The sequence below is a fragment of the Chelonia mydas genome, chromosome 12 (assembly GCF_015237465.2).
Source record: "Chelonia mydas isolate rCheMyd1 chromosome 12, rCheMyd1.pri.v2, whole genome shotgun sequence".
NCBI classification, from domain to species: Eukaryota; Metazoa; Chordata; order Testudines; family Cheloniidae; genus Chelonia; species Chelonia mydas.
In genome coordinates, this window is record NC_051252.2 from 33,255,003 (window position 1) to 33,282,057 (window position 27,055).

Below are 27,055 nucleotides of genomic sequence, written 5' to 3' on the forward strand. Positions count from 1 at the left end.
TCCAGCATGTAAATCAATCCCAGCTATATTGTATGAGTGCTATAGCCAGCCACTCATGAATTACATTGCAGGGTAACACCAGCAAACTCCAAGTCCCAGACTTCCCCCAGTAATGTGTGTCTTGTACCGCCCAGCTCCCTCCTAGACAAAAAAAGCTCATGTAAAGTCCATCATTTCAATAATAGAAGATGATATGCACAAATTTTATTGTCTCAAATGGAGTTTCCAAATCACATCAATCCAGACACACACTGGTTTAGATAAAACAATAAAACAAGTTTATTAACTACAGAAAGATAGATTTTAGGTGATTACAAGTAATGAGTCATAAAAGTCAGAATTGCTTACAAGAAAATAAAAGATAAAATGCAATTAATATCTAACTTAACAAGCTAAATGAATTCAAAGCAAAGGTGTCTCTCACCACATGCTAAGAAATCTTACTGGCTGGATTCTTTTCAGCCAGGACCCCTCCCTCTGTTTAGTGTTTCCTTGTCCTTCAGGTGTCATTGATGCCAGGGGCAGAGAGAAAGGGAGGCATATTTTGGGGTCTCTGTTTCCCTTTCTTATAGTTGTCTTTCTTTGAAAATCATCTCCAACTGAGGTTCAGAAGACAGAGGGTCTGGGGGGTTGGGACCCTCCAATAGTTTCTTTGCCAAAGTATAGATTTCTCTCACACACCCTTTTTCCTGTTGAAGAGTGGCCTCTTAACCAGGTGATAGTCCATTTGATTTTGTTGACACCTGGCTCAGGTGTTAGTTTGCCTTTTGTCTTTGAGGAACTAGTTTGTGCCTGCTTTTCTAAACTTGGAACATGTCTCAGTAATGTTATACAGTAGAATCTTATAACTTTACATAGAATGTTGCCACACATATTTTACCAGTTCAATAATGATCAGCAAACTATGAGTTTTCAAATAATAGAAGGCATATTTTGCGCAAAATCCATCATAGTCTTATAAAAAGGGTGAACATAAGGATACAGGTGGAGACAACCATCCTACTACTTGTATGTACTGTTCTTAGCAAAATGAGGCTGCAGTTTCAGTTGGGGCCCCGCAATTCTACCCTAATATTAAAATAATGATAGAAATGATCGTTAATTACCCTGTGCCTCATTTTCCCCACCAGTGAAATGGGGGTGCTGATACATGTCTGTTTCATAGGGTTCTTGTGAGGGATTGATTCATCAAATATTTCTAAACCTATCAAAAATACTCATCTAGTCTCCTAGCACAGTCCAAAACCAGACCTGTGTCCAGGCCAGATTAGATGCCTGCCCACTGATCCTGACTGCCAGCACTTGTACTCTTTTATTCTCAACTAGACTTCTTTGGACTATCACCACCATACAGGTGTTGCCTATTCTTCTGGAGGAATAGATATGTTCCCGCTGCTTCCCAATAATGCAAAGTAGAGAATTCCCGTTGTTCATTGCTTGACCTTGCACAACTCAAGGAATATCCTTTTCCCTCTACTTCTCTGTTGGAACATGGGGAGGATGTCTTTTTCACAGGGACTTTCTGAGGATTAATTAGTTAATGTATGTAACATGCTCGAAGATGTGAAACACCACTTGTAAAAGGCCGTGATCCTGTGTATAAAGACTTGATTCTGTATTGATATCAGTGGGAATGTGTTGTGTGCAAGGAATACAGGCTAGGACTACAAGTGCTAAATATATCTTGTATGTGATCAGTGTTACAAACATAGCCAAATAACTGCAGTTAAAGTAAAGTTCTACCCATTCCAAAATGGAATACGTGTGCCTATCTTTGTATGATACTAAACATCATTTATTACTTAGTAATCTAATTTTGCTTTCAACACCTTTAATTATCTGTAGGAGTAACTGATAGAAATATCAGATTGGTTCCCACCTTGAGTTTTTCCATGGACTCAAAAAAAACCACAACAACCCTCCCTCCAAGTAACAACCAAACTTTGACTAACCCAGCATTAGCTGGGTTCTTTGGAGAGCTGAGAACCTCAAAATGCATTTTTCCAAAAACAAAACAAAACAAAACAAAAAAAAAAGAGGTTAGTCTTGTCTTGTAGCAAAAGCTGAGTTCATTTAAGTGTAAGATTTCTAGGATTTAGTCGTTCGTATTTAATGTACTCTTTTCTCTGAAATGCACGCCATTGTTCTCTATAATTCTTTAACATTCTTTTCTACACTGTGATCTGGTTCACAGAAAAGAACCTTTTCATGCTGACAGTAAAGAAAAAAAGTCTTTAACACTGGGCTCCAAGGGAAAATGGTATTTCTTCCCCCACCCCCCACCCCAAAATTTGGATTCAGAGGAACATATGGTGATAGGGAAAATGGATTTACTAGGACACCAAGAGCATTGCAGTATGTACCTTAGATTAGGTATTAAGAGTCTTGATCACCAAATTTAGAGTTAGGCAGACATTTTAGCATATTCAAATATATTAGCAGGGACCTTGAGAATTTTTGCCTTATTCTATAGCACTGATCATCTTGTACCTGTAGGGATCAAGTCGACATATTTCCCACAACTGAGCTCCTGAAATTAGAATGAGTGGGCATTGGTGGGTTAGAACATTTACTGTTTTATGCTTCTGTGTTCCCATTATGACATCTAACAACCTGGATTTCTCCAGGCCATAGTTACAGAGTTATAGTCCATCGTTAAAGATTTGTTTTAATGCTAACAGTAAGGAAGATTAGTCTGTCAGAACTTAGTGTCTCTTTGGCAATTCTTATAGTAATTACCAGGTAGAAAAATCCCCACTTTGCAAAAGTGTGTTTCAAACTAGCAAATACACTAGAACATTTCTGTTAAAGGTGTTTTTGTTTGTTTGTTTGTTTGAACTTTCAGGTTTCCAGGACTAGCTGTGGCTTGGAGTACCATTTTAATTAGTGTAGAAAGGACTATGGAGGTGATGTTGGACAGCATTTTTTGGCACTTGTGTACTTCCACCTCTTGGAAAAGTGGAAGAACAAACAGTCCCTTAATTTGTTGCTGCTTTGGATGCGGCAGAGATCTCTTATCACAAAAAAAGAGAACTGGGGCCTGACTTTTCAGAGGAACTGAGCATTCCTAACTCTACCTGAAGGCTACAGGAGATGCAAGTGCTCAGCACTTCTGTAAAATGGGCCATTACAGAAAATAAAGCATGCAAGAGCTACTGGCTAGGTAACATTCCTACAGTTCTCACCTCAAGGAAGGCCAAGCTGTAGTGCATTGTGAGTAAAGCTATTTGCTGTGTAAAAATCATTGTGGTAAATAAACAGTAAAATAAGTAAATAATTGAATCAAAGCATCTGTATGGATTTGATCATCTTTTGCTTTTATATAAGTTTGAACATAATGAAACATGGGATTCAGGCTGCCATACAAAATCATGATCAGCTAGGTCTCTTGCTTGACCAAGTTCATTCAAACCCCCCGACTCATTTTCTTTCAGCTGAATGTTGCTTGGATAATAAGATATACAATATGAAAACCTCAAAATGGATTGGGCATAGATGCTTTTTTCCCCCTCTGATCACGGTATAGTAACTCTAACGGAGAAGGATGTAGGTAAAGGAACCAGACAGAATTATATTCGGTGGACTTTGAGACCACTCCTACCAACAGTAAGTTAGTCTTTTGTTTGAACCCCAGGGAATCAGAGTGAGATCAATTCTGGAAACTATTAGTGGATTTGACTTAACAAAGATAAGGCTATCTAAGATAAGATAAGGCTATCTATTATTTCCTTTTCCTTCACACTGTCGTATTATTTTGTCCTGTTGTCTTCATTCCCCCTTCTCCCCCCCGATATAGGTTTTTTGTCAAATGGCATCTAACTTCAAATATAATCTATATGATAGCACAACTTAGAATCATAGAATCATAGAATATCAGGGTTGGAAGGGACCCCAGAAGGTCATCTAGTCCAACCCCCTGCTCAAAGCAGGACCAAGTCCCAGTTAAATCATCCCAGCCAGGGCTTTGTCAAGCCTGACCTTAAAAACCTCTAAGGAAGGAGATTCTACCACCTCCCTAGGTAACGCATTCCAGTGTTTCACCACCCTCTTAGTGAAAAAGTTTTTCCTAATATCCAATCTAAACCTCCCCCATTGCAACTTGAGACCATTACTCCTCGTTCTGTCATCTGCTACCATTGAGAACAGTCTAGAGCCATCCTCTTTGGAACCCCCTTTCAGGTAGTTGAAAGCAGCTATCAAATCCCCCCTCATTCTTCTCTTCTGCAGACTAAACAATCCCAGCTCCCTCAGCCTCTCCTCATAAGTCATGTGCTCTAGACCCCTAATCATTTTTGTTGCCCTTCGCTGGACTCTTTCCAATTTATCCACATCCTTCTTGTAGTGTGGGGCCCAAAACTGGACACAGTTCTCCAGATGAGGCCTCACCAGTGTCGAATAGAGGGGAACGATCACGTCCCTCGATCTGCTGGCAATGCCCCTACTTATACATCCCAAAATGCCATTGGCCTTCTTGGCAACAAGGGCACACTGCTGACTCATATCCAGCTTCTCGTCCACTGTCACCCCTAGGTCCTTTTCCGCAGAACTGCTGCCTAGCCATTCGGTCCCTAGTCTGTAGCAGTGCATTGGATTCTTCCGTCCTAAGTGCAGGACCCTGCACTTATCCTTATTGAACCTCATCAGATTTCTTTTGGCCCAATCCTCCAATTTGTCTAGGTCCTTCTGTATCCTATCCCTCCCCTCCAGCGTATCTACCACTCCTCCCAGTTTAGTATCATCCGCAAATTTGCTGAGAGTGCAATCCACACCATCCTCCAGATCATTTATGAAGATATTGAACAAAACGGGCCCCAAAACTTCTTCCAATACATGCCCATTATCTTGCATTTCACTTGCTAAGAAGCCACTCTAATTGCCTGCCCCGTCCCAGCTCCCCAGCTCCACCCAGAAAAATAATTTCATAGCAATTCAAAAGAGGAGAATAATAATTAATTAATTAATTAAAAAACCTTGAAATCTAGTGGGGCTTTAGAGATGTGTACATTTAGGTCCCCCCACTTTCAATGAGTGAAATTAGAGGGAGCAACGGATATCATTTTAACATTTACTCTTAGTTTCTTGGGAGTTCATGCTAAGCACCACTTCAGGAATCAAGACCCGCTTTGATGTTGGCTGTGACCTTTTATTCTCCTTATTTGAACAATGATCTGAATTTTTTAAAAAGAGGGGGCATCAGAACTGATGAAGAATTGGAGTCTATGGCTATTTATATCATGACTTTGTTAAATTCCTTCTTCTGCTCACAGAACTTTTGTCAGCAGGTCAGCAATGCTTTGTGCCTGATGTTCCAAAGAGGTTGAAGCGATTTCTTCCTAATAAAGAATTAATTACTGTGTAATTCTACTGGGAGTCATCAGTCTCTTTTGAAATTCTTCTTAATTTACACACATAGTTAAAATGTAGCTGTGTTAAGAGAAAGGATTTTCAGAAATTGTTGTATCCTTTATATAGCACTATGGGGCCAGATATTGTAAATGGGACATTGGCACACTTGAGGAGTTTTGCTTGACTAGAGGGTGTAGAATTTGATCCACAATTATTTTCTGACCGTACGGTCCACACTGTGTCTGCTGGGGACATAGACTGACACCAGCCACGCCTGCAGGGGCCTGAGGCGGAGCCACGTATGCCGGACCATGCAAGTGCAGACCGCCCACAATCGCAGGCACATGAGAGCGGTGGTGAGAGGGTGTCTGCGCACATAATCTTCCGGTTTTCGGATGCGGTATGTGGGCTTCTCACACATATCATCTAGTTTTCTAAGTATACAACCTTCCCTTTTGAATTTGAACTAGAATGCTTCAGGCTTGCTCTGTAGACATGGATATTGATGCTACTATGGAAGTCAGCCAAGGTTACAGTACCTTATGCTCCGTTCAGTGAATGGAATATTTTGAATACCAGTTGTACTGCATATATTCTGGCATGTCCAAAACACACAAAAACCCCTCCACCTTTTTGCTCCAAACCCTGCACTTTTTTATGTGCTGATTTTTCGTTTTGTTTTTTCTGCTTCTTTTGTTAACACAGATCAATCCCCCCCCCCAAAAAAAAAAAAAAAGAGAGAGAGAGAGAGATAAGCTATTAAATGAATGATTAGTTTGGAACCTTTTCTCATTTGTCATTCCTTTAATAATACCTTCTTCATCATGTAGGCTGCAAATCCAACTTACAAGGTTTTTGAGACCAACCTTTAAACTGAAGCCTTTACAGCAGGTTCAATGTTATTCTGTTATTTTAATTAGTGTTTCCTAATTCTGTGAAATCCTTACAGTTTTGAAATCTTTAGAGGTTTCTGTTTATTGATGTTGGTAAATATTAAGGTTTCTAAACCCTTTTTTCCCTGCAACAGGGAAATTTAAGCATCTGTGCATAAGATGACAGCTATATATATATTTATACTATGAAAACTTACAACAGTCATAATATGAACATGGTAAAATTAAATGTTTATATCTTTTACTATATATATTTTCCTAAGAATTTTACTAGTTTTTCCATAAACCTGGCTGCAATTTTAATCAGCCATTTGTAGACTATCCTGTTGTTCCTATTCTTTCTTTTAGTTACAGTAGCTTTCAAATGGTTTATTTGTGAGATAACTCATCAACTTATGCCAGTATAACATTGGTATTACTCAAGAAAAAGGGAAGAAGAAAAGTAGATTAAAAAAAGATAATTTGTGATTTAATTATGCAGGGCAGAATTTTAGTAACAATTAAAATGAGGTATTCTGTCCTCATTGATAAGATGGCAAATCAAAACTGTTAGGTGTTTCTCCTAAGAAGATCTCTCTGGCATTTCATAACCTGAAGAATGCAAGAAAGATCATTTTAACATCTCAGATAGATGTGTCAGAACTGTCAGAAAGAGAACAGATTGAAGATCTATAGTAATTGTTTGTTATGAAAAAATGATCTATAATTTAGAGGAGACATTCAGAAAAGTCTTCATTCAGATAACTCTCTAGTGCTTAACATTTCCTTGAAATAATCTCTTTCCAGCAAAACATGTTGGAGATAAAACATGCATGATAAAGATAGAACCTTTCTAAAAATAAAAGCAAATCCCTTTATCCTGAGCCTTTTAGGCTTTATGTGTATGAAAGAGAAGGAAATGTATGTATGTAGGAAAGAGAAGAGGAATTTCATATCTATAATTAGCACCAATATTCTGCTTTACAACTTCTAATTTCCATAATAAACATTAACTCATAAGTAGACTATATCTGCCAGATACTATGTTCCCTAAGAGATGCTCAGAGCCTTCGATTCCTATTGACTCAGGCACTCAGCACCTTGCAGGTTGACTGCAAACACTTTCCCCAGGAGCGACAATTTGTGAAGTTGAAATGCACCAATAATGTGACTATAGCTTGAAGTGGAACCAAAAAGTTATCATATATGAATCATAGAATATCAGGGTTGGACGGGACCTCAGGAGGTCATCTAGTCCAACCCATGACCAGTCCCCAACTAAATCATCCCAGCCAGGGCTTTGTCAAGCCTGACCTTAAAAACCTCTGAGGAAGGAGATTCTACCACCTCCCTGGGTAACCCATTCCTGTGCTTCACCACCCTCCTAATGAAAAAGTTTTTCCTATCATCCAACTTAAACCTCCCCCACTGTAACTTGAGACCATTACTCCTTGTTCTGTCATCTGCTACCACTGAGAACAGTCTAAATCCATCCTCTTTGGAAACCCCCTTCAGGTAGATGAAAGCAGCTATCAAATCCCCCCTCATTCTTCTCTTCCGCAGATTAAATAATCCCAGTTCCCTCAGCCTCTCCTCATAAATCATGTGCTCCACCCTCCTAATCATTTTTGTTGCCCTCCACTGGACTCTTTCCAATTTTTCCACATCCTTCTTGTAGTGTGGGGCCCAAAACGACACAGTACTCCAGATGAGGCCTCACCAATGCCGAATAGAGGGGAATGATCACATCCCTCAATCTGCTGGCAATGCTCCTACTTATACAGCCCTAAATACTGTTAGCCTTCTTGGCAACAAGGGCACACTGTTGACTCATATCCAGCTTCTCGCCCATTGTAACCCCGAGGTCCTTTTCTGCAGAACTGCTGCCTAGCCACTGAGTCCCTAGTGTGTGTCCACTAGAGGACAAATAAATTGAATATGTATGTAATAGGGTGGTCTTCCCCTTTGAAGGCCAGGGTCCCAGCAACTGCCAGTCTTGGTCAATTAGCAAACCCAAGATGGGAAGGGAACAAGGAATTATAAAAGCCAGCAAATGGCTCAGTTGAGTGAGGAGCTGCAGGTGGGAAATGGGCTCCTGCAGTAGGCCTTGAAACAAGGGGATTGAAGGGAAGGGTGTGTTCTCCTTTCGGCATAGAGGGGAACAGCCTCTGGGAGCTGTAATCCTTGGTAGGCAGAGGAACCACTTTTTTGTTTGTGTGTATTTTGCCTAGTTTTATGTTTGAATAATAAAAGTGTGCTTGGAAAGAGACTTGGGTATGGCAGTGAGGTCTTCCTAGGCTGAGGAAACAGGCCAGCAGCTTTGCAATTTTTTTATGGATGGGAACCCACTTTTCGAAAATAGCAAGATGATCAAAGTCCACATCAGGATGCTCACAAGGGTGGTTTGGCATTCCAACAGACATTTTGTCCCTGTTGTACCTATCCATGTCAACTTCTGAGGGTATGTCCACACTTCAACTGGGAGTGTATTTCCAGCTTGTGTAAATGTACACATGCTAGCTTTGATTGAGCTAAGCATTCTAAAAATAGCAACATAGCCATGGTGGCATGGGTGGCAGCATGGGCTAGCCATCCTAATACAGTCTTATCTGAGACACAAGGTGTATGTTCAGGCAGCTGGCCCCTCCTGCTGCCCATGCCACTGCAGCTAGCTTGAGCAGAACTACTGCGTGTATGTCTATCCAAGCTGGAAATTAGTCCTCCAGCTGCAGCGTAAATGTACACTAAATGCAGGCTTTGAAAATTGGGCTAAATTCTCCCATTGGGGACAATTGTGCCACCCCTCTGACATTACTTCAGCAACCATAGAACTGTCAGGGGGTGGCACAGTTGTCCTTGAGGGGGAAAATGTGGTCTACGCTATCTAAATATGCTGCTTACTAGCATGATTTTTAGTCTATTTTTCTTGATACTGTATAACAAACAGCTAGTATTTTCTTTATATTTTTGTAGAGTAGAAAACCTGGAGTAATTATTTGTTAAAAGTTATTTATAGCGACTTATTTCTTTGTGTCCAGGCTGTTATTTTCCCTGAACTGTTCCTCTAGATAATGCAGACTCCTTTTAAATAGAGCTCTAAAGTGTTTAGAGTGGTTCTTTATCACTTTTTTCCCTAACCCAGTGGTAGCTAAGTGGTTTTCCCTAGTAGGGGAGTACTATATACCAAGACTCTGAAGATGAGTCTGACAAAGTTTCTCCACTCTGAACCTGCACTTATCAAGTCATTTTAAATAAAACTAACAAACATCTCCGATGTAGACTTTCAATAAATACAGCATTAGTATACATATCCTCCAAAGAAATGGAGGGTGTTTCAGGTAGCAGTGTTACTGATTCAGTAGGGGTCATTCTTCAGTACTAAATTAGTATTGGAAGTAATGCTCCATTAAGATGTTTGAGTGCACTCTGCTGCTGGAAATGCTGATGTAGCCTCTTATGGCCTACAGATGCCTTGGTGCTTTTTTACAGGACTACGATTCTTAACTGCATCTTCCTGATCAGATTCTGCCAACTTAATTCCCTTTGTAGTTTCAGTGTTGTCGTTTTGCACCAGCTACAGTTGATGTAAACAACTTTTGCACTCCAATTCAAAAATGGCTGCCTTTCATTGATGGGTGAAGATGGACAGCATTGTCTAGAAGAATGAACATGGGGCTGGGGGACAATAACCCCTGAAAAACACCCAGTGAGTCAACTGGGGGAAGTCTATGCAAAATGTGTAAATCAGCAACAGACCTGAAGTCCACATTGGAATACAGTTGATGAACGGTAGAAGTAGAACCCATAACAAGCTTTTGTTTTGTAGTTAGCTCTAACCGAGGATGAAGGAAAATTGTGGTTACCAATGAAAGGGTTGAGAAGAAAAAGGAAAAAGGACTTCCAAGCATAAAGACCAAGTGACCTGATCCCATCATATTGCCTTAAGGTCATAGGTTGGATGGCAGCACCAACAGGAGACACTGATGCTTGTATGCAGAGAAATGAAGGGGAAACAATGTGACAACACAGACACTTCAGGCTAAAGGGGAAGCCAAGTACAGTCAGTGACCTGTAACAACCGTGCTGTGAGATAACATATATAGGAGGCCTAATGGTAGTACTGCATGTTGGCCAGGATGAAGCCTCTCTGTTCCTTAAATGTTAGCCATATTGCCTAATGCACTTTGGGAAGAAGGTGCTTAGATACTATGCTGATCATCACAATATAAGAACCTATATAATGACCTACTGACCTGTAGAGTCTAGAACAGAATAGTACACTGAAGACAGATCTGTTGTTTATGCTGCTGTCAAGTAAACCTGCTACATTTTTGATAATTGGGGGGGGGGGGGGGGGCTATATTCAAATGTAGCTGCTGGCATGTGTATAGTAAGTGAAGGCAAACTTCCATTTTAATGGGATTTAACTACCTAAGGCAAATTATCAGAATGATTCTTTGAAGCAAATTGATTTTAATTTTGTATTCAAAAGGCAATGGTAGGGAGGATATTATCCAGATACTAAAGTATTTAAGTTTGTCTCCGAGTTTTTGAAGAGGAAGGTCAAGAAGGGGTATGTAAACTGCCTCACCGGTTGACTTTCCAATGTATGCAGCCATACTGTGTAAATTACTGGAGCAGAACTGCAATTGCCTGAGAGTTTGAGATGAAAAGTATAGTAGAGAGGCCTCATAGCCTGAGCCATCTCCATTACAAGCATGAATAGACTTGTGTTGTTTGATGAACTGAACTAAAAGTTCCAGGCACAAAATAAACAAGAGTAGGATCATGGGCAAACTTGATGGGTGCTGAAAACCTTCTATGAAGTCAATTAGATTCCTCCGAAACCAAGATGCAAATGTAAATATAAACAATTGCTCACCATAGTCAAGAGCGTTTTTCTATACTCTGTGAAAGGTGATGATGTGGGGTTTCATGAGATTAACATCCCAGGGAGGTTATGTGAGTATCTACCTTTTATAAATCCTGTGTAATACAGGAATTATTAAAATCAGGATGATGGATTGACTTTGAGTGGCAGCACTTTCACAAAGATATTAATTTCACAATTAAACAGAGATCTGGATCTTTTTGATGTGCTGTCCTGGGTATCTTTTTTACTTCTGAACCTGAGAGACCCTCACTTCAGATATAGTGAGTGAAGTTTGATGAGAAGTTAAAAAGCAAATTAAACAGTCCTGTTTGGAAAGGAAAGTATTGAGAAGAAATTGTCTTGTAAAACTCAGATTAAAATTCATTATTGCCTGAGATTTACATCTTCTTTATTGCTTCTAAACCTCTACCTGTTCTATCGGTCTACTAAACTCTGCCCTGCATTTCTCACCCAGGCTGGGGACATTAGCCCAAAACTGGATCTGTACCTTAAGCCTGTGAGCTATCATGTTTCTAATAAACACTTCTGACTTTATATTGCCCTGAATGTGGTCTGCTTATATCTTCCTTAACACTGAGACCGTGGGACTATGCTTGACTCTGTCTGAGAGTCTGAGAGAGAAGCTTGCTAGTGTGAGCACAATGAAGGTAATGTTCAATGACTTTTCAAGTCCATACATCCAAAGAATAGTCATTCTTCCCAGATTTTCTTGTAATAATGTAAATAGCTTTAGAGAGCCGTGGGGCTGTTTGCTGATTTGGGCAAGCCTGCCTATCTGTTTAACAAGGGTCATTGGTTCAAGGAAATATTCTGTTTGAAGTCATGTGTTGTACATGTATCTTGAACCACAGCTTTAAGCATTCCCAGTCTTGAGGGAGGTGAGTATTCTGGGCAAAGGTGCACTGATTGGACCTGATTTTTAGAGGTTCTGAACACCCACAACTCCTACTGACTCCAGTGGGAGTTCTGGGAGCTTGACACTCTGCATATCTGTCTTTCTCTCTAGGCATTTATACCCTAACTATCACTCTGAGATCTGAATGAACAATGTAGTAGAAGACTTCTATATGTGCTTAATAGCCAGTGTATGATTGTCATTGTCAGCCAAGGCAGGGTTTAAGCACCAGTTGGACGGCCAACTCTCTGGAATACTAGCACCATGTGTACAAAGTGATGGTAATAATGGGTCATAAGAAGTATGCTATAGTCTATCATTTTAGAAAGCAACCTCAGGGGATGAGGGGACAAAAGAAACAGGTGAGTTGGTGATCAAGATATGTACTGTACAAAGAGAGTAAAAAAATCCATCATGATTTGTACATGAGATCAAGCAGAAGTCAGGTGAGAACTGTTGGGTTTCATATGGGTCATACATGTTGACCAGCAAGACCTCACAACCTGGCTGGGATCCTTCTACTAAAATGAACCATCTCAATCCTCTGCTTTAACCTTGAAATGGATGTGGTTTATAAACAAAAATAACAACCCTCTCTTTCGCTCCTTACTTTTTGAAAATTGATGAAGAATGCAACATTTAAAAACCATGCGCTAGGAAGCTTACCATGTTCTGTGTTGGTAAGGTGGTCTCTTGTATAAAACCAGCTGAGGCTTGGTTCTTTATCAACGTAGTTTAACACTTGCCTTTTCCACTGACTTATTTATTTTCTTGACACTGTGAGATCTGATATTAAGAGCCATTTGGAACCTAGCTTTTGGAGGTTCATAGATTCCAATGCCAGAAGTGACTATTGTGATCATCTAGTCTGAGATCCCATGCAACACAAGCCGTTGAACTTCCCAAAAATAATTTCTAGAGCAGATCTTTTAGAAAAAAAATCCAGTGTTAATTAAAAATGGTTAGTGATGGCGAGTCCACCACCACCCTTGTTAAATTTTTCCAACGGTTACTTACTCTCACTATTAAAAATTTACACCTTATTTCCAGTCTGCATTTATCTAGCTTCAACTTCCAGCCATTGGATCATGTTAAAGGAATTACACACGTAGGAACTGATTTTCATCAGATTCCTCCTACTGTCGCCTTTCCAGAAGTATAACTGCCCATGACCACTGTACCTTCACATTGTCTGACCACCAGCAATTGCTTGCAAAACATTTTTAATCTAATAAAATAAGCTACCGATACTGCCAGAAACGAAAAGGGGCAGGGGAGAGGAAAAATAATATGGCTGAAAGTCAGGATCAGTCTGAAGAGAGGATTCAAGCTCCAAAGCAACCAGGGACATGTCATTTACTATTCATTTTTGGGTTAGCTCTATGCAGTGGCATTGTGACACAGCAGTGTAGAGTGCAGGTATAAGACTGAACTTTAATTAATGGCACCAGTAACGCAATATGGGTCAGGGTATAGAAAATGTTAATAACCCTGTGACATGAAATTGTCTTCAGAGACTAATATTAAACAAGTCTTGGAGAGTGAGGATCAAATGTTCTCTATGAAACATTTCATTCTGCATAGGCCAGCGGGGCAAAGCAGCCCATGAAGCACCAGCTGCCAGGAGATGTGTACATGCCAGAACTATTTTCTGGCTCCTAGACCCCTAAACAATATATATTGTAAATCTTAGGGAAAGTGGGCAGGGTTTTACAAGAATGACATCGAGCAAGAGGGCATCCAAATCAAGACTGGGATAGCAGAGGCCTGTAAAATGGACTGAGGCAGTGCTCAGAGTCTTTGTAGTATTTTGTGGGAGCAAATAGTCTATTCAGAGCATAAATATTGTGCTTCTCCCACTCACACCCATCATAGTACAATATAAAGTGAAATGTGCATACAAGCATAGCAGAATGCACTGCGATAAGATAATAAGCTATCCATCTTAACAAATGAATTATAATTCTGACCTAATCCTATCCCAGTAGGTTTCATCGCTCACATATAAATAACTTATAAATATCAGGCACCATGAGTAAGAATAAATTAACAGAATAAACAAACCACTCAAAGTGCTCTCAGGCCCCTGCTGCTACTGCAATCTCTTGGGAGGGAACTGAGAGGGTGAAGGTAACTTTTGTACTCAGGTCCTTGTTCCTCCTGGTTTATCTCATAGAAGAGTTACATAGAAGTTACATAGAAGAGTTACAGGGAGAAGTAGATTGGGTGAAGATAGTAGCTCGCTTTCTGAGGTCCTCATTGAGGTCCTAATCTCTCATCTTGGATGTGTTGAGGGAGAGAGAAATTAATGTCAGGGCTCAGCTGATGCATGCGCAGGTAGAAGGTGGCTGTAATCTGGACAACCATCTTCTTCCACCCAGTAGTAAGGTCTGACTATCTCCCACTTATGGCTTCTGCTGCTTCATTACCTCAGAATGGCTCCTCATCTGGCTGGATTGTGGGTTGGAGATTTCAGGGAATGCAAGACCTGATATAGATTCCTGTGCCATTTCTGGAGCAGGCACTAGAACACATAATGCCCAGGCTGCTTATGCCACGATCTGACCTGAACTAGGCATTTTTGTGTGTCAGCATATGTAATAAATTGTTTGTGTGTGTATAACTGTGCATATATTACTATATCCTTCCATGTCTTATTTGCACATACCCCAAAAAAGCCAAAGTTTTTTTTATTAATTAGCATTTATGCATTTGTATAGTGCAGATGTGACCTGGGGTTTTCAGAACCCAAAACAGTGGTAGCCTAACTCTTTCTCTCTCCAGGCGGTGTCAGGAATAAATCAATGGGAACACAGTGCTTCCGTCTGATAAATGATTGATAGAAGAAAGCAAGCTCTTATCTAAAACTACTATTTATTAGATATTACATGTATGCATACACACACACATGTTATACTTAGAAAATGAAAACAAGCAGGATCTTATTCAGGGGGATAAGGCAATATGCTGCGTTTATTGTGATTACAGAAAAAATCAGATTAAGCAATCAGTTATAGCTATAACATTTCATTTACTCACACATTCACTCACACACGCACACAAGTTCTGCAGTTGTTGTCATAGTTAACAGCCTAGAAGTTGCTAGTGCCAGATCACTGGCCAGGCAGCCTGGACACAAGGGTGGATCAGGGCCTTGTCAGATGTGCATCCGATGCTCCTGGAAGTTGGTTGCAGAACCAGTCCCAAAGTCCTCAGTCTTCAGGGTCTGTTTTTATAGGGATTTATCCTCATACAAGTCTACAGGGTTTGCTTCGTCATGCTGTTCTTATGTTTGAAGTGATAATCAATCATTGTTCTCACGTTTGAAGTGATAGTCGATCACGCAAATGGCAAAGCAATGATGGCTTGTTGTTATCTTGTTCTTTGGTTCTTCGGGCCCCCTGTCCTTGGGGCAGTTGTGGGTGCCCTCAGGGTTATTGGACTATCTCACCCAACATGTTCTTCGGCCAAATGGTCCTGGATAATTGTTTTTCTTATTCTAAGGCTGGCACTTCAACCTTTTATTATCCATCAAACATCCATCCGCAATCACACTTGATTTCACTTAACATAATTCCTATCACATCTACATTTTATTACCTATTCATCCTTTACCATGACAATTCTAAAATCATTGGGGCATGAAAGACTTCAATAAGCCTGTTCATACCACTTGTTACATATGAGAAGAAAACAAGCAAGATAAGAGTGCAAGAAATGGGGAGTTAACAAATCTTATTCCTGGGTTCCAGAAAACAGAGTTGTAACAACAGCTGTCTTTCCTCCTGTGACGATGTGAAGCAGCAGGGAGGGGGGAGTGTTGCCCTGGGAATGTGCCCTGGGGACGGGAGACCTGAGAGCCTGTCACCTGAGCCAGGAGGGGGAGGGGGAGGTAACACCTCTGCCCAGGAATGTGGACAGAGGCTGCAGGAGGGAACCTGCTGGGTGGGTTTAGTTTTCAGTTTGGGGCTGGGAGGAGGAACACAGGGAACCCCAGGGCTGGGGTCTAAGCTCCCTGCTCCCCCAGAAGGACTTCACTGAGGGGTCCTGGGTGTACCCACAAGCTCTGTTTTGGACTGTGTTCCTGTTGTCCAATAAACCTTCTGTTTTACTGGCTGGCTGAGAGTCTCAGTGAATCCCAGGAAGAGGGGTGCAGGGCCTGGACTCCCCCACACTCCGTGACAACTGGTGGCAGCGGTGGGATCTACTGCACCCCGTGAACGGCGCTTCCTGCAGTAAGTGACTGGGGAACAGTAAAACGAAGGGGGATTGACGGGGACCAGGTGTGCTGAAGATTCAGAGAGAGACGGTTCCAGGGGGCGGTTAACCCCTGGGAGTGTGTGACCAGAGAGAAGGACTTTTGCAGTAACAGGGTCCCCCGGGGGATTGCAGCAAGCGGTCCCAGGGGCGGAGGAGTCTGCAGCTCGACCCTGGCAAAGAGGTGGTGACCTCAAGAAGGACTGGCACACGAGGGGTTTTTCCTGGAAACCGTGGAAAGCTGCCCGGCCTGCGAGTGGCCAGCAGGGAGATGTACGCTAAACGCCTTAAGAGCGACCTGGTGGAGCTGTGCAGGCAGAGGGGGCTGCGCATTGGGAGGTCCACCAAGGAACAGCTGATTGCCCAGTTGGAAGAGAGGGATCGCTTGGACGACCCGATCCCTGTCCCTGAGGGAAGCCGCCCGGGGGATGCAGCGTGGGCCCTGGGGCCTGACCAGGCTGGGAGGGGTCAGACTGCTGCCCAGGACACCCCGAGACCCTTCCTACCTATGCCTGGGGGAGGGGTTGGGGGAAGCCCAGCGAATACTGAGGGCACCCTGACCCCAGCAGCCAGCAGGGGATCCTCCCGGCGGAGCTCCCCATCCCTGGAGCGGATGCGGCTGGAATGGGAGAGGGAGAGGAAAATGAGGGAGCTGGAGGATCATGAAAAACAACGTCAACATGAGGAGAAACAACGTCAACATGAGCAGGAGGAGAAGGAGAGGGAGCGTCAGGAGAAGGAGAGGGAGCGTCAGGAGAAGGAGAGGGAGCGTCAGGAGAAGGAGAAACAACGTCAACATGAGCAGGAGGAGAAGGAGAAACAACGTCAACATGAGCAGGAGGAGAAGGAGAGGGAGCGTCAGGAGAAGGAGAGACAAAGACAGCATGAACTGGAGCTGGCCAGGCTGAGGAGCAGTGGGGCCCCGGCTGCGGTGAGTGAGGGGGGACCCAAGACTGCAAGGGGCTTTGATAAGTGCCTCCTGGCCCAGCGGAAGGAGGGGGAGGACATAGATAGCTTCCTGACGGCCTTTGAGAATGCCTGCGAGATGCACAGGGTTGACCCTGCAGACAGGCTCCAGTTCCTCACCCCCTTACTGGACCCCAAAGCCGTGGAGGTGTACAGCCGGATGACAGGGGCAGAGGCAGGGGACTATGAACTGTTCAAACAGGCCCTGCTCCGTGAGTTTGGGCTGACCCCCGAGATGTACCGGAGAAGGTTCCGGAGTCAGCGTAAAACGCCTGAGGCCACCTACCTACAACTGGTCAACAGGATGCAGGGATATGCCCGCAAGTGGACAGCGGGGGCCCAAACTAAAGAGGACCTGCTTGACCTAATCGTACTGGAGCAACTGTATGAACAGTGCCCTTCCGACCTGAGGCTGTGGCTGGTGGACAAAAAGCTCGTGAACCCCCAGCACGCAGGGCAGCTGGCCGACGAGTTTGTGAACAGTCGGTCAGGGGGTAGCAGGGAGGAGTCCCAAAAGAACAGGCCCCCCCCGATGCAGAGAGAGAGTCACCATGGGGCCTCCCAGCGGGGAAATAGGGAGAACCCCCTCCAAAGGGGAGCGCCTGGTGTCGGGCCCCTCCGACCCGCTCGAGGGGACCAACGTGACCTGAGCTGCTATCACTGTGGCCAGAGAGGCCACGTACGGGCCCAGTGCCCCGGGCTCAGGGATAAACTGAGCAGACCCAACCTACCCAGGGTTAACTGGGTAGGGACTCAGCTGGACGAGGGGCAGACGACCCAGGAAAGGGGGGCTACCAGTTTACCACCTGCTCAGGAGGGAAGAGTACCCCCGGCCAGCCCTGCCAGAGGGCTAGAGGCTCTGGACTCAGGGTGCTCAGTTTACAGGGTGGGTGCGGGGCTGTCCCTCCGGAGAGAGTGCCTTGTTCCCCTGGAGGTGGATGGGAGGAAGGTCAATGGATACTGGGATACGGGCGCGGAGGTGACGCTGGCCCGGCCCGAGGTGGTGGCCCCAGATCGGGTGGTGCCCAACACCTACCTGACCCTGACGGGGGTGGGTGGGACCCCATTTAAGGTGCCCGTGGCAAGAGTACACCTGAAATGGGGGGCCAAGGAGGGCCCCAAGGATGTGGGGGTACACCACCATTTGCCCACTGAAGTTTTGATGGGGGGAGACCTAGAGGACTGGCCAAGCGACCCCCAGACCGCTCTGGTTGTGACCCGTAGCCAGAGCCGGCGAGGGGCACTGCGACCTGACCCTGGGGAGGGTACCACACTGGAGGCTCAAGACCCTACTCGGGTGGGGAGGGGGCGCCAAGGGGCACGGCTCAGAGAGGCTGAGGCCTTAGACCTGACCACTGAGGGGGAACTGGGCCCCATCCCTTCCCCAACCGCTGAGTTCCAGGCCGAGTTGAGGAAAGATCCCTCCTTGCGGAAGCTCAGGGACCTGGCCGACCTCAGGGTGGTACAGACCATGAGGAGAGGCTGCCAGGAGAGGTTCCTGTGGGAGAAGGGGTTCCTGTACCGAGAATGGGCTCCCCCAGGGGAAGGGGAGTCCTGTGGGATCAGGAGGCAGCTCGTGGTCCCCCAGAAGTATCGCCGCAAGCTCCTGTACCTGGCCCATGACATCCCCCTCGCAGGGCACCAGGGAATCCGGCGCACCCGGCAGAGGTTGCTACAGAACTTTTACTGGCCCGGGGTCTTTACCACCGTCCGGCAGTATTGCCGATCCTGTGACCCCTGTCAGAGGGTGGGGAAGGCCCGGGACAAGGGGAAAGCGGCCTTGAGACCTTTGCCCATCATAGAGGAGCCTTTCCAGAAGGTGGCCATGGACATCGTGGGGCCTCTCAGCAAGACGACCCGGTCGGGGAAGAAATACATTCTGGTGGTGGTAGATTTCGCCACCCGCTACCCCGAGGCAGTGCCCTTAGCTTCCATTGAAGCGGACTCCGTGGCAGATGCGCTCCTGACCATTTTCAGCCGAGTGGGGTTCCCCAGGGAAGTCTTGACAGACCAAGGCTCCAACTTCATGTCGGCCCTGCTCCGGTGCTTGTGGGAGAAATGTGGGGTCCGGCACGACTGGGCCTCAGCGTATCACCCCCAGTCCAATGGGCTGGTGGAGAGGTTTAACGGGACGCTAAAGATGATGCTGAAAACCTTTATGAACCAGCACCCGCAGGATTGGGACAAGTACTTACCTCACCTGCTGTTCGCGTACAGGGAGGTGCCCCAGGAGTCTACCGGATTTTCGCCTTTCGAACTGTTATATGGACGGAGGGTGAGGGGCCCCCTGGACCTGATGAGAGACGAGTGGGAGGGGAAGGCCACTCCCGATGGAGAGTCAGTGGTGGAGTATGTCCTGATCTTCCGAGAGAGACTGGCTGAACTCATGGGCCTGGCCAGGGAGAATCTGGCCAGAGCCCAGAGGAAGCAGAAGGTCTGGTATGACCGCACGGCGCGGGCCCGTGCCTACGCCACCGGGGATCTGGTGATGGTTCTCATCCCCGTGAGAAAGAACAAACTACAGGCTGCCTGGGAGGGCCCTTTCAAGGTCGTCAAGCAGCTCAATGAGGTAAACTATGTGGTGGAGCTGTCTAACCGGGCGCACCACCGCCGGGTGTACCATGTGAATATGATGAAGCCATATTATGCCAGGGGGAATGTGGTGTTAGCTGTGTGTGGACATTGGGAGGAGCAGGGAGATGACCCTTTAGTAGATCTATTCCCTGGGACCAGAGCTGGTTCCCCCCTGGAAACAATTCCCCTCTCGGATCAGCTCACCCCTGCCCAGCAAGCTGAGGTCAGGGGGGTGCTGCATCCGTACCGACAGCTGTTTTCCAACCAGCCTGGACGCACTAATCTGACTGTCCACCGGGTGCAGACAGGGTCGCACCCGCCGATAAGATGCTCCCCCTTCCGAGTCACCGGGAAAACTGCTCAGGACCTGGAAAGAGAGGTCCGGGACATGCTGGCTTTGGGGGTGATCCAGCCATCGGCCAGCCCTTGGGCCTCGCCGGTGGTGCTGGTCCCCAAAAAGGATGGGTCGGTCCGGTTCTGTGTGGACTATCGGAAGCTCAATGCCATCACTGTATCTGATGCCTACCCCATGCCCAGGCCGGACGAGCTCCTAGACAAGCTGGGAGGAGCTCGGTACCTTACCACCATGGACCTTACAAAGGGCTACTGGCAAGTGCCGCTGGATGCAGATGCCCGGCTGAAATCGGCCTTTATCACCCCTCTGGGGCTCTATGAGTTCCTGACCCTGCCTTTCGGCCTCAAGGGAGCGCCGGCCACCTTCCAGCGCCTGGTGGACCAGCTCCTGAGGGGGATGGAGAGTTTTGCCGTGGCGTATATTGACGACATCTGTGTCTTTAGCCAGACCTGGGAGGACCACGTGTCCCAGGTTAGACAAGTGCTGGACCAACTCCAGGGGGCTGGGCTGACTGTCAAAGCGGAGAAGTGCAAGGTGGGGATGGCTGAAGTATCTTACCTGGGCCATCGGGTGGGGAGCGGCCGCCTAAAGCCGGAACCGGCCAAGGTGGAGGTGATCAGAGACTGGCCCGCTCCCCACACCAAAAAGCAGGTCCAAGCCTTTATTGGGATGGCAGGATACTACCGAAGATTTGTGCCCCACTTTAGCGCCATAGCGACCCCCATCACGGAGCTATGCAAGAAGGGGAAGCCAGACAAGGTGGTCTGGACCGAGCAGTGCCAGGAGGCTTTCCGGGCGCTGAAGGAGGCTCTGGTCAGTGGCCCAGTTCTGGCAAACCCAGACTTTGACAAGCCCTTTGTGGTGTTCACCGACGCCTCCGACACGGGACTGGGGGCGGTGTTAATGCAGGAGGATGAAAAGGGGGGGAGACACCCCATCGTGTACCTGAGCAAGAAGTTGCTACCCCGGGAGCAACACTATGCGGCCATCGAGAAGGAGTGCCTGGCCATGGTGTGGGCCCTCAAGAAACTAGAGCCCTATCTCTTCGGGCGACACTTCACCGTCTACACCGACCACTCTCCCCTGACCTGGCTGCACCAGATGAAAGGAGCCAACGCCAAACTCCTGAGATGGAGCCTGCTCCTGCAGGATTACGACATGGACGTGGTCCATGTGAAGGGAAGTGCCAACCTGATAGCGGATGCGCTGTCCCGGAGAGGGGGCCCCGAACTTCCCCAGGTCACTGGTCACAGTGACCCCGCTCAGTTCAGTCTCGAAGGGGGGAGAGATGTGACGATGTGAAGCAGCAGGGAGGGGGGAGTGTTGCCCTGGGAATGTGCCCTGGGGACGGGAGACCTGAGAGCCTGTCACCTGAGCCAGGAGGGGGAGGGGGAGGTAACACCTCTGCCCAGGAATGTGGACAGAGGCTGCAGGAGGGAACCTGCTGGGTGGGTTTAGTTTTCAGTTTGGGGCTGGGAGGAGGAACACAGGGAACCCCAGGGCTGGGGTCTAAGCTCCCTGCTCCCCCAGAAGGACTTCACTGAGGGGTCCTGGGTGTACCCACAAGCTCTGTTTTGGACTGTGTTCCTGTTGTCCAATAAACCTTCTGTTTTACTGGCTGGCTGAGAGTCTCAGTGAATCCCAGGAAGAGGGGTGCAGGGCCTGGACTCCCCCACACTCCGTGACACCTCCCCTCCCCCCCAAACACACACACAATAGGTTTAGGACATCCCAGATATAGTTACCCACAGTCTGAGATGGTTTCAAGTGATCACCAGCCAGGCTTCCAGAGTGCCTCTTTCCATCCAGCTGATGGGGAGTTTAGATGTCATCTTCTTGTCCTTGGAAAAGCTTCCTCGGAAGGCTGTGAGGTATTTACTTTTACTTAATCTTATATAGCTAACTCTAACAAAGCACATAATCTATAATGACTCCTAGTGGGTCAGCATAATAACCTCTACTGGATCACCAATTCTCAAACTACTCATTGTCTCAAAACTTTTCTAGTATTTCTAGCCAAAACAACAATATGTCAGGGGCACCTAAAACCAAGGGTGCTATTCACTCACTCTTCCATAACTTTCTGTCCCATCTTCCCCTTCTAATTAACCAACTGAAAGTATACAGCTGTCTGACCTTGTCTCAAAAAGGCCTAAGATTTCCTAGCTATGTGATGCTTGGTTTTCAGCTGGCCGTGGCTGAACATACTAAATGGCTGCCTGCAGTACTGTCAAGTTCTGGGGTACGTGCAGGAATGTTAAATTCTGGGGTAACACTGACAATACATTCAGGCATTACAGAACACACGCAATAGACAATTCCTAACCTGTGGAGTTTATAATCTAAAAGACAGAGACAGATAAAATAGACTGCCCAGAGAGACCAGATGATAATTTAGTATTTTTGTTCACTTTATAGCTTTGTTTCTAAAATGTTAGGAGGGTACGGGATGATTGACTGATCTAGGGGAGACTCTTTGGGCCTTACAGAGGGTGTGAATCTTAGCTTTGAGTTTGAGGGCCTTGCAGACTGAGATTGGGATTGCACATGGGGCGGAAGCAAGGCGGAAGGCATGAAACAAGTGTGGGAGAAGGAAATGAAGAGGCTGTGGAGACTGGCAATGATGGATTGAAGGAGGCAAGGAATGAAATGTGCTGTTTCAAGCTAGAAACAGATCTGGATCTGTGGAAAGACAAATTAACCCAAATGTTTCCCTGAAAGCAAAATCATTGTGGGCTCAAAATCCCTATGATGTGAGTTTGTGAAAAACATCATGTGACCCTTTTCAGCAGTTTTGGCCAAGTCTATCTGAGGAGCTTAGCTAAGCAATATGTGTACGATGCTTTGAAAACATTACATGTTTAGTATTAATAACAGCAATAACTCCTAGATTGTTAAAATGACTATTGTTTATTTTAATAGTTAATAATGAGGTGATGGGTGAACTTCAAGATCAGTGGTTCAGCTCAAAATGAGCATGCTATAAAACAGTCCTCATTTCAGTCTCTGATCCTACATTTGACTGCAGGTAGGTCGACTGCTGTTCCCATGCAGGGCCCAATTGACAGTACACAGATATTGCAGGATTGGAGCCCAAGTCTTGACTACATGGCAGACAACTAGTAAATTTGCTTGCCCATGCATGCAGTTGCTACAAATCAGATCCTCAATATTCACTTACTCATAAACTAGAACATCTCCTTCTGTCAATGTAAATACTACATGAATTTACCAGAGATACAAATGTGGCATTGATCTGTTGTTTTAGGTAAATCTTCAGCATGTTGGAAAAGAATTTTTTTAAAAATTCAGATGATGGTGGTTGTGGTGAGATATGCAAAGGAGTGGAATGAGATTTAGCTCCAATGCGGAGTGGGTACCATTCTCATCAAAGCAATGGGGTTGTGACTGCGGAGGATAACTTTAGTTTCAGGCCAAGACTCTGTAGGACACTCATTAGTGAAGACTGTGCTGAATCAGACCCAATTCTGATCATATTTTTTTTGTCAGTGGAGGCTTTTGCACCCTTGGTTAAAGTGATATAACCAAGGGCTGAATTTAGCATCAAATTTAAATTGTATTAGGAAGTGACGACAGACCAGGGACAACCAATGAAATTAATAGCTGTGCATTAAAGTTACCATCCTGCACAGTTTAGCTAATATAGCTGGTAATACCAGAAAGATTCCCAAACCTTTTCTTTTAATTTTGTTGCAGGCTGTCTGTTCTCAAAAGACAGCAACACTTTGTGATGAAAAATGTCACCAAGAAGCAGACGATTTTAACTCTACCTTGTCAACTGAAAATCCAGTTAGTACCCCAGAGCCCACAACATGAACACAGGCATGCTATTTTCTGAGAATTGCCATACTAGTAACAGCTGATTGATTTGTGCGTGTGTTAAGCAGAGTTGATATGAAAGGAAAACCTGAAAATGGACCCGAATGGTAGGTTTGAGTGCTGGAGGTGCTAAGGTTTTGTGACGAATGTTTATTATTCAAGAGTGGAACCTTTCAAAATGGCACAATTCATTACCACACAGTGTATGATATGCACTGTATCAACCCTCAGCTGCTAAGCAAACACATTCATAAACACACAATGCCCTTCAAGGTAAAGGTCATCAGATGTGTAGTTTTCTATTATAATATTTGCATCATTCCATTTGGACAAAAACCACTTGTTTTGCTCAATAACCATTGCCTATGGTCACAGTGGACCAATTTTTTTAGATTCCCCCCCCCCCCCCAACAGAATACTTGTTGTTTAGCTTTTGAGGCTATTTAAGCTGTTCCAGAAATTTACACTAGAAATCCCAAACATTAAAACTTTGTGTTTTAATTCTAATTAGTTAACACAGCATTATTTCTAACGCTCTTAGCCAAAATCCCAACCAGATCTGAATGGTTCCTTTTGCTTTCCCAGCTTTTTGTGCCAAAAGACTTTAGTACTCGTATACCCTGGATGCAGAAATAGGCATTGATTGCAATGAATCCTTGTTATTACTGTCTCTCTGTGTTTATGGCTGACATAGCAATTCATAACATTGGAACAAAAGCCACCTGCCACAGAAAGGGGAAGAAATGTCTCTTGCATTGCATGCCTCAGGTTTTTGCTGCAACATGACTTTGAGGTGTGCTTTGTTGAATTTGACATGTCAAGGAAATAGTGGCTGCCAATTTCACAATTTCCCATTGCTGCTACATAAAAATAAATAAATAAATAAAGAGGAGACATAAGAAGTGTTGAAGGCAGCAGTGGTGGGGTGAGTTGGCATGAAAGTCACGACATAACATAATTGAAATATTATCATTAGAGCTATTGCCTCTATACCTTTCTTTTCAGGACAAAATACATAGAGATTGAATCAAATGTTGTGCTGATTTACTCCACTCCCTCATCAAGGAGGGAATTTATTTACTCTACAAAAGGGCTACTCTTATCTTTTCTTATAACACCCTATTTATATCTTCTAATACTCAGTTAACAAGGATCTTGCAATTTATTTTATACCTGGTACTGTATGTTTCCCTTTGAAGGAAATAGACTGATTCTAAGCAAATATTTACTTCATTAGTATCAAATTATGTTTCTTTTTTTCTCCCCTTCACTGCATTCTTTAGTAAATTTAGCAAATCAGTTACAGACTATTCAAGGATAGTCTGAATCTCTCTTGCTTCCATTCAAAACTATTTTGCTTCTAGCCCAGTCCTAGAGAATCTCCCTTGAGACTGAAGTACTAAGTTTGCCAGTGGCTTGTTCCAGCAAAAATGCTGATGTAAGCTTTTCTCTTCCTTGCTCCTTGCGTATGTCATGATAATGAACTAACTCATGTACTCCTATCTTTTCGCTCATTCAGCTGCAGGTTGAGATCACTGATGTCAGCGGCAAAAGTATTGAAGGCCCAGTCCTTCTAGATATCATTGTTATTGATCAGAATGACAACAGACCCATCTTCCGGGAAGGGCCGTACGTTGGACATGTCATGGAAGGGTCACCTACAGGTATGTGACATCGTTCATGCTGCCGTAAACTACTGTATGTTTTATAGGCCATATATTGCCTTCTGATACCTGCACATTTGTTCCATTGCAGAAGGATATTTGCTGACTGTGTGTGATGGGTGTGGCTCATTAACTTCTGCCTGCCTTTTGGGCAGAGGGTAATTGTCTCTGGTATGCTGCAGGGAAACCCTAGAAACAACATAGTTTGAGAAGGAAGCTCAGTCTGAGGTTTATGTTTTGTTGTTCTTATCTGAGTTATCCATAGAGACGAACTGCAGGATGGGATTACGGTTGGGACTGAATACATCCCATAACGATTCAGTTCAGGTGGGAACTCTACCTGTTCGCAGTCAGATTGGCTGCTGGCAGGATTTATTTGCGTATGCAATGCCTGTGGTAGGTAAATGACAAGAATAAATCGAATGCGTATTGAAAAATATGCTCATATTATAGGGCTTGTTGGGATAGTGCAACATTGTACATATTTGAACACTGATCAAATAAAAATAGACTGTGTAGATGAGAGCCCCAGTATGAACATTTTCTGATCATTTCTAATGTAGATTTGATGATGCTCACGTGTGCTTCTCATGGCATTTTCTGTAAACTAGGGGGTCTTAGAACAGATGTCCTTGCCACATTCCAACTAGGATACCCAGACTCTCTATCTAAATTCCTCCTGCAGTTACAACTCAATCTATTTCTCTTCAGTTCCTGCTCTCAGATGTTGTGCAAAGTTGCTGTGAGTTGTTCAACAGCTGTTGTATTCCAGTGCAGAGGTATCCCCACTTCAGCTGTGAATGATAATTATATTATCAGCAAATATAAACGAGTTAATTCTGATCTCATTGAAACCAGTGCAAGCTAGGGGAGTTGCCTGTTAAAATCACTGGAGTGACAGTGGTGTGAGATTAAGATTGGGCCATACATCTGTATGCCTATATGTGTATTGATATAGATATATACATATATCAAATAAAGAGCTACATCCTGTAGTCCTTAGTGGGAGCTGTGTGTTAGGGGGCTTATTCCTTCACCTGCTCACTTCCCTGGTCCTTCTCGTATGAACAGAGAGCAACAATACCTGAAGTCCAAAGGTGCAAACAATTCGATGTTTACTGGGGTGAAAAGCAATGATTCCAATTTCCTTCATGTCCCCCTTCCCAGCTCTGACACCACAGAACATTGCCTGTCTCCCTGTTCCCAGTCCCCCCCTTTAGCAAAACATGATTCCAATTCCCCCACCCCCATTCCCTGTTCCCATTCCCCCCTTTTCTTCCTGATTGACTGCAGACTATATCGTAAAACTTGAGTTCTGCTTAGCTATTCCTTAACCAATCATTTTACCGAAATTTAACTAACCAATCCTAACATATTGTAACATGATTATTT

General features: G+C 44.7%; 1 protein-coding gene across 3 annotated transcripts in view; it reads left to right on the plus strand.

Moving 5' to 3' along the window:
- Positions 1–27,055, plus strand: part of CDH13 (cadherin 13) — a 761,603-nt gene that overhangs the window by 417,806 nt on the left and 316,742 nt on the right. For all 3 annotated transcript variants that reach the window (XM_007059271.4, XM_043526212.1, XM_043526210.1), the window contains one exon: positions 25,519–25,663. In XM_007059271.4, coding sequence (XP_007059333.2) covers positions 25,519–25,663 — 145 coding nt within the window. The remainder of the gene's footprint in view (positions 1–25,518; positions 25,664–27,055) is intronic.